The following is a 12,224-nucleotide window of genomic DNA, read 5'->3' as shown; positions in this document are numbered from 1 at the left end:
TGATCATTAAAAACATAGATGTTTAATTTGAGAGTGTTTAATGTTTTTTTTTTTTGTCATGTTTGAGTGACAGCTCAGGCCCTTTAAATAATTATCGGCGCTCGGTGAGCCACGTACTGCCACGTCTGCGCGCATGCGCAGCGCGTTTCCGGGGTCAGCGTACATACAACAGTGATTGTACCTTCTTTCTGTTTTTTTCCCCCTTCTTCTTAAAAAACATCTCGTTTTTGGGGAGACTTTGACAGCTACGACGGCTTCCAAAGGACGTCAGTGACGATGTACTTCGTGAGGGGCCTGATGACCGGGCAGGGCGCCGGGCCGCAGCCGTCAGGAGCCGAGACGGTAAGGGAACACTGCAGAGAAGCTAAGCTAAGCTAAGCTAAGTGATGCTAAGCTAAACGCTACGCTTTCCCTTTTACTTTTAATTTTCTCCACGTTATAAAAGCGCGTAACCTGTTGAGATATCAGACGGGAACTCCCTTTTTTTTTAAAGAATCAAATAGTCTGTTCTCCACCCTGGTTGACTCACACCCTTTAACCGTGTACGTCATATTGACAAACTGTCACTTGGATTTCGTCATTCAAAACAATGTACATATTGTTATAACCACCCTAAAAATAAACTAATATGAATTGTTACACATTGTGCATGTACATAAATCATATTTATTTGGCATAAATGCAAGAAGAATGACGTGACAAACGCATGTTATCGTGACACGAGTCACTTGGTTGAAAAAATCTAAATAATTAAAACAAAACCACATATTTTCAATCTTTTCAAGATGGTTGTTTACACAGTCATGTTGGCACGTTATTGATAAGAGCTGTAGTTTGCAGCTTCAATGGAAAATGATTGTGTTCCACTTGAGTGTGTGTGTTCTGACATACAAGTAAAAATGACTTGCATACTTACTTACACCCGTTGTTTTCCTGACAGATCCAGAAACTCTGTGACAGGGTCGCCTCGTCGACCCTCCTGGAGGACCGCAGAGATGCTGTCAGGGCTCTCAAGTCGCTGTCAAAGGTAGAACTGTGTAAAAATAAAATAAAATAAAAATAAATGAAGCACTTCCAATGAATGCCTTGTTTGAATCTTACCCATGTATAAATGACTAATTTACAGAATTGTATTTGTTTTGGTTAAATATGATATTTCTAGTGTTTATTTGTGTATTAAAACATGTTTTGTTTTTAAACAAATCATTCATTCTGAATACTTGATTCAATTGTAGAAATATCGCATGGAAGTTGGAACTCAAGCCATGGATCACTTGATTACCATCTTACTCAACGACAGGTATGTGAATTAGACGGTAAAATCCAAAGTGACATTTAAATTCCTTTGTAGCTGCTGCACGTTCTTGATTCTAGAAAACTAATGTGTTAAAAAAAAAACATTTCTCCTGACTCACTTGCATGTTTCAAATATTAAAGTCTTCCTCTCCAAGATGCAGTAAGTCCCTCATCGTATTTTGAACGTATTACTTTATAAAGTTCTCCCCTGTGTGAAATCTTGGCGAATGAGAGGTTACGAGAGTGGAGCAATAATGGCTCAACTCCTCCTCCGGGCCAGCTTTAATCACAGCCTGCTTTGTTTATACAACGAGTCACTTGGAGCTGGAGACTTCTGGGATTCATGACGTGCGGTGACAAATGTTTATGTTTGACCAATAACAAACAGACACATTCTGATGATACAATAGAGTCCAACATCTACTGAAGACCCTTAAATCCACACATTAGTTGCGCTCTAAGCATTTGGATTAGCAAAACATAATTCATTATTTGGGTCAGCATTAACTATTAATTGATACTATTTATAGATGAAGTTACATTATTTTAATATTTTATTTGTGCTTAAACTATGATCTTGGGTATGTTGGTCAAACGAAGGTTCTTTGAATTGGTAAATTGGACCTTGTTATAAAATAAAACCGTAACGTACTGACATGTAAATACTTGGTAATCCACAGATCAGATTCTGAAATCGTTGGATATGCTTTGGATACTCTGTACAACATCATTTGCAACGATGAAGAGGAAGAGCAAGGTACCCCCCCCCTCCAGTCGACTATTAAACAACAATTCTTCCATGTTTGCACTGGTGTATATGCCCCTCGTGCTGTCATGTCTGCATGTGTGAAAGAAGGTCTATTAATGTCGAAAGGTCGTTTCCTTTTCCTCAATTCTCTTCTCTCTTTTTTCCATGTTTAAACTCTACAGATGAATCAGAAGGTAAAACATTTTGACTGTGCATGATGGTGACTCACTTAACTACTAGCTGCACTCACACATCTAAGTCGACTTGAATTGTTACCTTTAAGATACTCAAAGATTTCACTGCAGATTGTTTAAAGCTATTGAACATTGTATCCTGGTGTTTAAATGACTATAATGTAAATTTAAAAAAATAGTGTAACATCTTTGTAGCACTGCACTTGACCGCTTTGTCTCAAACAAAGCTTTCTGTAACATGCCCACGCAGATGCTGCAACGGCCAGCTCAGGAAAGCATAAGAATGTGCCTGTGGCCGGTCAGTACTCAACACTACACAAGTAGTTTAGCTGTGCTTGACTAACTTGACTAAAATGGGTTTGGCACTTGGCAAGTGAAGTTGATGTTGATGCTTGTAAGATTTGATATGTTAACATTCAGACTGACAACTATTAGTGCTTAGTGGACCTTAGTTGAGTTTGTAAACATTTTAACATAATTATTGGTTCACTCACCCTTTGATGTGGTAAACAAAAAAATGGATGAAGACAAAAGTATGGTACAGTATGTCTTGAATACCTTTAGAAACAAGTATGTATATTTTTGCTTAAACATGTTTTTGTGGTATATTATTGTCACAGGGTTAGTAATGTTCTCTTATTTTCCTTCTATCTTCCAGGCTAGTCCTATAGAGGATATTTCTTAAAGTCATGTTCACAGGAATCAGCCTGATAATTATAATGATATTATCTTTTACTATCCAAGCATCCCAAGTTTAAATTGTGACACTTGTCCTTTGAAGTGGACATGAAAAAATACCTCCAGTAAGCTTTACTTTTGATAATTTTGGATATCATTTATCCTTTTTTTGTGTCTCGGGCTGATGGCTGTGAACTTTCAAACTAGGTTAGAGTGTCCCTCAATATGGTCATTGTTTTATATCACATCTTAATGTCCCACAGACGAAGCGGCGCAGAAGCAGTCGGACGATCTCGGCGCCCAATTCACCGAGACGTTCATACAGGACGCTGAAAACATTACCCTTCTGCTCACTTTGTTGGAGGTAGTTTCTGATGACATCACCAACATACTCGAACTACGTTCTTTTGTTTAAGCAATCTTTTTGTTCTTCCTTTTAGGATTTTGACTTTCATGTCCGCTGGCCTGGAGTGAAGTTGTTGACCGCTCTTCTAAAAAACCAGGCTGTCCAATTGCAGGGTATAATTCTAGTCAGCCCTATGGGTGAGTATAAACCATAACAAAATAGTTTTTTTTTTAATTATTTTCTCCTTACGTATTCCTTTTTTAATATCCTTAACAGGTGTTTCTAGGCTAATGGATCTTTTGGCAGATTCTCGAGAGGTTATTCGTAATGACGTGAGTACAATTCTCAATTTATAAGAGGTTGTTTTTCCACGGATTGAACCCATACTGTGCCACTTCCTACACACAGGGCTTGTTGCTGCTTCAGCAGTTGACTAAAGGAAATGCTGCCATTCAGAAAATTGTTGCCTTTGAAAATGCATTTGAGCGTCTTCTAGATATCATCACAGAGGAAGGAAGCAGTGACGGAGGTAATGTCAGGAAGAAAGGATTTTAAAAAAAACAACCCTTTTTCATTGTTTTTTTTATTACTCTGTACAGGTATTGTGGTGGAAGACTGTTTGCTGTTACTCCTGAACTTGCTAAAGAACAACAGTTCCAACCAGAACTTCTTCAAGGAGGGTTCCTACATTCAGAGAATGAAGCCCTGGTTTGAAGTGGGTGACGACAACACCGGCTGGTCGGCTCAAAAAGTCACCAACCTTCATTTAATGTTGCAGGTGACCAGTGTTTTAGTAGACTACGGGTTTGTGTGCAAAAACATGGAAGTATTATTAAATGATATTTTGTGTTGTAGCTGGTGCGAGTCATGGTGTCTCCGGTGAATTCTCCTGGAGCCACCTCCAGCTGTCAGAAGTCCATGTTTCAGTGTGGTCTCCTGCAGCAACTGTGCACCATCCTCATGGCCACTGGTGTTCCAGCTGATATCCTGACAGAGGTGCGCACTTTATCGGCAAAATTGAACCATAGAATGCCCTTTAACGAGGACTATAGTGCACAGAGAGGTTTCTTGATAGATAGATAGATAGATGAACTTGATATACCCTGTTTTGGAATAAATGTTTTTCTTCTCCCACTAAATGAGCAATTAATTATTAATGTTTCGTCGGAAAAAATGATCTAATAATGACTCTTTTATAGACCATTAACACTGTGTCGGAAGTCATCCGTGGATCTCAAGTAAACCAGGATTACTTTGCGTCTGTCAACGCTCCTTCAAACCCTCCAAGGTTAGACGGCAGAAATGCATCCATCCGGTCATTCTTGACTGTTTGAAGTTCAATTCAAACTTTTCTTTTCCGTCCTCAGACCAGCTATAGTGGTGCTGCTCATGTCCATGGTGAATGACAGGCAGCCGTTTGTGCTCCGTTGTGCAGTCCTCTACTGCTTTCAGTGCTTTCTGTTTAAGAACCAGAAAGGTCAGGGGGAGATCGTGTCAACACTGCTTCCTTCCACCATCGATGGTGAGTTTCAATCATAACTATAATACTGGCCTAAGACTCAACATTGATGCATTTTGGTGTGTTTTTTTGGGGCAGCCAACTCCATCTCTGCTGGCCAGCTTCTCTGTGGAGGCCTCTTCTCACCTGACTCTCTCTCCAACTGGTGTGCCGCCGTGGCTTTGGCGCACGCTTTGCAAGACAACCTAAACCAAAAGGAGCAACTATTGCGCGTTCAACTGGCCACGAGCCTGGGGAAGCCCCCGGTGTCGTTGCTTCAGCAGTGCACCAACATCCTTTCACAGGTGAGCCAAAAAAAACAACCTGGTTGGTTCTGATAAACGGTGTTCGGGCTCATTTATATTGTTCTTTGGAAGCATTTGTGAGCGTTGATAAAGGTGTATTAGAACACTGTTGTTTCACTGTGGTTTGCAGGGAGATAAGATCACACGTCGGGTGAGTAAAGTTCACATGGATGTGGTTTTTTTTGTGTGTGTGGACAACAGCTGGTCTGGTTGATGGCTCGGCATCTCAAAAGGGGTTTTGCTGCCTGTTTGTGAACGGGACATTCTTGGTTTCTTAAATCCTATACTCCCTCTCCTAACCTAAAGTGTGACCACAATTTCCTGAACATTGGTGTGTGAGCATTTAAACATTTAAGGGCCTCTTTGAAGATTTTAGAAATGAGGGATTCTTGCTCCCCATACACCCTCTTTATTACCAATATACTGTGTGTAAGTTTGTTTGCTAAACAAGATAACGTCGCTTGTTGGGTTAGTTTATTGCTTTATCTTGCTGGTAACTCTCTCCTTGGTGGTCACGTGACAATCGCAGACTCGCAGTGAAGAACATTGTTTAAATAGCAGATGGAATTTTACTACACGAGTCATGACTGTTCAACATTGAACCAATCATAACAGGGAATGTAAAAGTGGTATTATCTTGCATATTGTTGCTTTCATAAAGAATGGTGCATACATTTTTTAAAAATATATTTTTGGTCAACAGGCTCCACCACCAAGGTTTTTCTCTATTGAGAGATCGAAGTATTCTCTAAATGTAATTATTGTTTGTGCAGGGAACTTGAGTGAGGAGTAGATGTTCTTCAAAACGGAACCCATCCATTATCTTCTTTCCCCACAACCTCCACTCCAATGATTTCTTATTGAATTATTTGAATAGAACACAGAGGGGGCAGAACAAATAACAGTCTGATTGACACATCAACTTCCAATCATTCTGTAAGGATCGCTTTAAGTGACCTTTAGTTTGTTGTATTGTGAGTTTTGCAGGTGAAGCAAATGTTTTTTCTCTGCGTTCAAGTTACCTTAAGCTACCTCATGTCGAGCCACAGTTTAGAGCAACTGAGCCGATTTAAAAATGTTGCAGCTTTGGTTCTGAGTTTAATTTGGTCAAGAAGAACAATCTGAGAGGTGTACTTCGGAGACTTGGACTATTTCACTTTCATGTATGAAGTGGGGATCAGTAGAGGGCGCTGCTGAGAGTCACCATTGCGGAGCGGACGATGTTTAGGGTGTTTTTATGAAGATGGCGTTGGGTAAGGAATTTTAGAAACGTCGCGCTGCTGGTAATGAAAGAGTAGCTAATCTTGGAAATAATTTTGGCCATTTTTATTTTGTTTCTGTTGTTTGCACTCCCATTTGGAGAACAAATCTGAAAAGGTGATCTTGTAGTTTGAATGTTTTTTTGCTTTGCTATATTCTTGTTTCATTCAGGTAATGGGTTTGCACTTTCAGTTTTGCAGCGTCTATATGGCTTCATATGTGAAGCCTTTGAACATATTTATGTCGATGTTTCGGCTTGCCTTTTACAAACCGCTGTATTCCATGAAAACTCAAGTCTGTATTTGAGTATTCAAATAATTTGTGTGTGATATTTATGGGCTGTTGTTTTAAGTTGATGCAAGACAAACGGTTTTCATGGAAATGCATAAAATGATTTTGATCTGCATGTGCTTTCCTGAGCACCGAGTAAGGAATGGCCTCAAGAGATGGAACATCCTGTAATATTAGCGAGAATGTCCTTTGAGCGGTAAAAGCTAAACATCTCTGACGTGGTGCTTATAGGCATTGCATGCTTTCATCATCCTAACCTTGTGTGACTATCTTTTGATTTGACTCTCAATTTAACCAATTCATGTTTTTTTTTTAAAATGTGAGTTGAAGAGTGCTTTGGGTGTAAACAATGGCAAAATGTTTGTAACGATAAAATATATTTGGAGCATTCTTTAAATACTTCTTGTTTGTCTATTCAAGGATTACTAATGTCCTTTTTTCTGTACAACAGGGCAGCAAAATTCAGACCCGAGTGGGCCTCCTGATCCTGCTGTGCACATGGATCAACAACTGTCCCATTGCTGTAACACATTTTCTACACAACCAGGAAAATGTTCCTTTCGTATCCTTCAGAGAAAAGCGGTTCAATTGTACACGTGTAGCCCTCGCTGATCAACCACAGACCTTAACCTGACGTGTGTGTAGCTGACGGCGCAGATATCCGAGAACCTCGGCGAGGACGAGAGGCTTGTGCAGGGCCTGTGTGCCTTGCTGCTGGGCATCTGCATTTACTACAACGACAACTCGCTAGAAAACAACACCAAGTAAGTCTCCACTTCCAATTTACACAAATATATTGATTAAAAGTTGGTAAATATTTAAGGGGTCTTGGATAATTCAATGAAAGACTCCCACGTGTCTTGGAAAGTTGTTTTTATGTACATTTATTTTAGTTCTGTACAATCTTAAAAGTTGTGTTTTCAACCCAACTTGCAGAGAGGTCAATTCTTATGTAGACTGGGCCTTAGCCTGATGGGTCTTTGAAGATCCTTAAGATTATACTGATTTCTATAACAAAATGTCTTTAATTCTTGACTATATAAGCTATCAAAATGTTAACATTTGATTATCTTAACTATCTGACATTAAACAAAAATGTATTTCCTTGCTCTGCCTGTACTTAAAAAGACTTGGGAAAATAAAAGAAAAGCTGCAGAATATCATGTCTGTGGCTTTAAATGACCTGCAAGCCACAAGTATGAGACCCTGCCTTAGGAGAATGTTAAACTGCAAAGCATCAACTTCCCTTTTTATCTTGGTAAAACTCGGTGACACTTGAGAACAGGCTTTCTTGGATGTGGGGTAACGACAACAACTTGTGCGTCCTCCTCAGAGAGAAGCTGAAGCAGCTCATTGAAAAGCGGATCGGAAAGGAGAACTTCGTCGAGAAGCTTGGCTTCATCACAAAGCACGAGCTGTACTCGCGGGCAGCTCAGAAGCCACAGCCCGTCTTTCCATCTCCAGAACAAATGCTGTTTGACCATGAATTCACAAGGCTGGTCAAGGAACTGGAGGGTACATGACGAGTTGACCACAGCATTTTTCCAAAGAGCCTTGACTCATTCTTTCTCTCTCTCTCTCTCTTGTAGGTGTGATCACCAAGGCAGTCCACAAGTCCAGTGAGGAGGAGAAGAAGGAAGAAGAGGTGAAGAAGACATTGGAGCAACACGACAACATAGTAACACAATATAAGGAGCTGATAAGAGAACAGGTATACAAAGTCAAAACTCTCAGTCTTGAGCTTTGTTCATGTGTTTTTATACTTTATTTGTATTTTTTTTAGGATGCTCAAATCCAGGAGCTCAAAGAACAAGTGTCATCGATGACGTCCCAGAACGAAAAGACGCAGACAACACTCACACAGCAGCTGTCCCAAATCCAGCAGCACAAAGACCAGTACAACCTCCTCAAACTTAAACTTGGTAAGAGAGTTATAAATGTTTTCATGAGTCATCGGCCACCGTTATTCATGTTTTTTTTTTTTTTTTAATCCAGGTAAAGAGAACCAAAACCATTCCAGTGACCAGGGGGATGGTTCTCAGGTTAACGGGTTGCAGATGGAGGAGCTAACCCAGCTTCGGGAAGAACTGGAGGATCTTCGACAACAACACACAATCCTCCAGAAACAACTTGGCGAAAAGGACACACTCATTGAAACCCTGGTCCGTTTATAACCATTATCGTTCTTCAATTAGGGTTAAATTTCTTGCTCAGGAGCAGCAACACTGTTGTTTTTTTCTTTTTGTTGGTCCACAATTGTGTTTAGTCATTATAATTTGTGATTATATTTCATTGTTTGGACTAGAGATCGGATGCTCCACAGGCGGCACAGACACCAGGATCCAACAACTCAGAATTGGTTCAGGTTTGTTGTGCTAAACTTTCTGTATAAATATTTACTTGTTTTACTGTTTGTCAACTTTGTTTGGATCAAAAACACGTGTTTGAGTTTCTCTGTGACCTGTTTATGAGTGTTGTTTGCTGAACATTTAAGCTAGCTGCTACATCATCTAAGAGGTCGTAGGTTGTAATTATCGTGAGCGTGCACCAATGAAGATTATTGTAACTTTAACAGTGTTTTATAGTTGAAATGAATTTGAAGTCGATTATTTATTTCTGTAATGTTTCAGGAGCTGGACGCCGTCAGAACTCAGGTTCAGTCCCAGTTGTCTGAAATCAACCAGTTAAAATCCGAAAACCAGGATCTTCTGAGAAAAACGGAAACTCTGGTGAGAACGGAAAACAAAGTGATGAAAACAAAGTATTTTTTTCTAATGAACTGATCTCACATCTGCTGCAGGCTTCTGCTGCAGACTCCTCCACGCAAGGGTCATCTGAGGTCACCGACCTGGCAGACCTCGAAAGCAGGCTGGGATCACAGACGGCAGAAGCGGAAAGACTAAAAGTAAGTCACTCGTTATCAAATCTACTGAAGTGTTCTGATGATTCCGTTGAATGTTTTGAACCTCCAGGAAGAGGTGCGACGTCTGTCAGAGGGCCAGAAGGACCTGGAACAACAACTGGCTGCGGTCAACAGCACCGTGGCCATCCTGCAGACGGAAAAATCCAAACTGCAAACCGAGGTGCAGGAGTCTAAGAAGGAGCAGGACGACCTGTTGATGCTGCTGGCAGACCAGGACCAGAAGATCCACGGCCTCAAGAAGAAGCTCAAAGAACTGGGACACGCGGTATGTCGGAGCATTCTTTCATTAAGCTGGAGAGAAAGATCCTGTCCGGTGATGATGTCACTTCCTGCTGTTACAATCAGTCAATTAAAGTGTAAATGAAGGATTCTTGGTTGATCTGATTATTTTAAAGCTTATTTAATTGCATAAAAAATACATTTTTAAGAGGGGAATTTAATTGAGGTGACATTGTGGCTAACGCCTGCTAACGCCTGCTAACGACCTGCTAACTCCAGCTAGCTCCTGCTTACTCTTAGTTAAAATAGTTTGTTAGGGGGAAAAATAATTAAAAAGAATCTGACTGACAGTGGAGGAGGAAGTAGCCTAGAAACATTCCTAAAATGCTTGACTGTTATATTTGTGTTGGCCAATCACGATGCGTTTTTGTTCAGACCAGGAAGTAGAATGTATAGAAGCTTGGAAAATAAATCCGTCATTTGAAGCATCGTAAACAGTTTTATAAAATGAGATTGTGACTGCCGGTTGTGGCGGCAACACAATCTTCAACACTTAATTAAAAAAGAAAACACATTTGTGAAAGTATATCTCTTGAAAAACAAGATTCTCCACTTCATGAATAGTTTAAACGGCATGTAACTCATCTGCATTCTGTCTTGTCGGCTGTACTAGACTGTGGCTCTGTTGTTCCAGGTGGAAGATGACGACGATCTCGACAGCAGGGACCAAACTGATGAAGACGAGGATGATGAATTGGAGGAAGACGAGGATTAGAACACACGGGACGCACTAATGTGGAAGTGAAAAGGCAGTTCAACGCTCAACTGTTTTACTCGGTCGTTGATTCGTCATGTTTGACTCGAACGACTCGTTTCAGCCTGAAATAACGTCACGATCAGACCTGTCGGTGGATTCATCTCTACTTAACGTCACCATTAGTTACAATGTTTCCACCAGTTTGTTTTGAAATGAAAAGGCAGGACTTTGAGAAGCGTCTGCCGACACGAGAATTTCCTCACGGTCTCATTTTGGTTACCCCCCATAACATCGGTTCTGTCGAGGTTGGCGTCAGTGTTTTCACAATCGTTTGCTCTAAAAAAAAAAAAAAACGTGCTGCAACTCACAGAGGAGATGTAAACAAAAGAATATTTTTGCAACTTTGTGTCAAACGGTGACAAAGTTTCTGTAAGATATTGTCTAACTTATCGTTTTATGAGCCACGTAAAGAATAAATATGGGTCTGTATGGAGGATTAATTGTAGATAAATTAAATTTTACTAAATCAAAAATGCTTCCATGTTTCTGTTCACTTTGGTCACGACACAAAACTGTACTTTTTACTCTCTAGGTCTTAGAGGTCAAAGAAGAAACCACAGCAACAACAATGCTGCAGGGAGAGTTGAGTCAGATCAGCATGTAAGGAATGTTTTCTGAGAGGAGAAAGAAAGTATGTGTGTACTGTGTGTACAGAAGGTTAGTGTACTTTATACTCGTGTAATCAGCCACTATAACCTGTTGAGTTACACGTAAGGAATATTAGTCAACACTAGAGGGCAACAAACGGTTAGTAATCATGAAATATGTAACGTTTTCAGTCAACTTTAGTATTCAGTATTCAACACCTTTTAATACAAGCATCAATTTCGACATTAGACTTTTGCTATAAACAATATAATAATTAAGGTTATTACTAAACATAATAATGATAATTGAATATTTTTATTAATTGTTTATATTTATTATCCACTTGCCTAGGATTAAGTTTGCAGATTGTATGACTTCACTTTAGTTTGACTAGGACCTAAAATGTAGATTATTCTAAAATACTGTCTCATAAAATATAGTTTTAATAAAAACACAAAATCAAGAAAACATTTGCTGCCCAGGTACTCTTGAGTAGTTTCATTTTCTTTAATCCTTGAGTTACCTCAGGGGTCACTGTAACACATGGGATATATATATATATATATATATATATATATATATATATATATGGGGACACATCATTAACTAATTAATTTAACTTTAAAACACATGGAAAAAAACAAAGCGAGTCATACCAATTGTATCCTATTCACTCAAGTGCTGGTTTTAGTAGGAAAAGCCCTATGAAGTTTGAAGATTATTCTTATTTACAGTCACAATGTGGCTGATCAATTTCTTTTTGACTTTAAAGTGACATTTAAAAGAATGCAATTTCAAATTCCCAGAGGCAGTGATTTAAAGACGTGTAGATTTAAGATAAATATAAGTTGGACCTCTAGTGTATCATCAGTATGTAGCTGTTTGTAAAAAAAAAAACTGTCATTAAAATCTAAACATAAAAAAATGTGCTTCTGCCCGCCCACTGCAAACGCTTCATTCTTCTGCAGCCAAAATCTTGTTTACCATAACCACGCCCGCTCTGCTGTGATTGGTCGAACACTGAGGTTTGTCACCACACATCATCAATCCCGGAAATCTCC

The 12,224-nt window shown here is 39.5% G+C and overlaps 1 protein-coding gene across 3 annotated transcripts; it reads left to right on the top strand.

The window, feature by feature from the left end:
- The first annotated feature begins 133 nt into the window (after positions 1 to 133).
- On the top strand, positions 134 to 11,009 carry uso1 (USO1 vesicle transport factor). 3 transcript variants are annotated; one of them, XM_087807435.1, is made up of 25 exons: positions 134 to 342; positions 941 to 1,027; positions 1,236 to 1,300; positions 1,977 to 2,053; positions 3,180 to 3,280; positions 3,357 to 3,459; positions 3,539 to 3,594; positions 3,671 to 3,791; positions 3,862 to 4,040; positions 4,118 to 4,258; positions 4,462 to 4,550; positions 4,630 to 4,784; positions 4,860 to 5,065; positions 5,196 to 5,216; positions 7,068 to 7,178; positions 7,262 to 7,380; positions 7,950 to 8,131; positions 8,206 to 8,327; positions 8,400 to 8,538; positions 8,612 to 8,778; positions 8,922 to 8,981; positions 9,247 to 9,345; positions 9,417 to 9,521; positions 9,589 to 9,804; positions 10,453 to 11,009. In XM_087807435.1, exons 1-25 carry the CDS (start codon positions 277 to 279, stop codon positions 10,531 to 10,533), a joined length of 2,868 nt encoding a protein of 955 aa, XP_087663561.1. In that variant the 5' UTR covers positions 134 to 276; the 3' UTR covers positions 10,534 to 11,009. The 3 variants fall into 3 exon arrangements, with proteins under 3 accessions (XP_087663561.1, XP_087663569.1, XP_087663575.1); XM_087807443.1 differs by lacking the exon at positions 5,196 to 5,216; XM_087807449.1 differs by lacking the exons at positions 134 to 342; positions 941 to 1,027; positions 1,236 to 1,300; positions 1,977 to 2,053 and adding an exon at positions 2,070 to 2,536.
- Positions 11,010 to 12,224: the final 1,215 nt, after the last annotated feature.

The sequence above is a fragment of the Callionymus lyra genome, chromosome 1 (genome assembly GCF_982586985.1).
Source record: "Callionymus lyra chromosome 1, fCalLyr1.hap1.1, whole genome shotgun sequence".
In the NCBI taxonomy this organism is placed as follows: Eukaryota; Metazoa; Chordata; class Actinopteri; order Syngnathiformes; family Callionymidae; genus Callionymus; species Callionymus lyra.
Note: the sequence above shows the minus strand (reverse complement) of the source record. Positions and strands in the feature narration are given on the sequence as shown.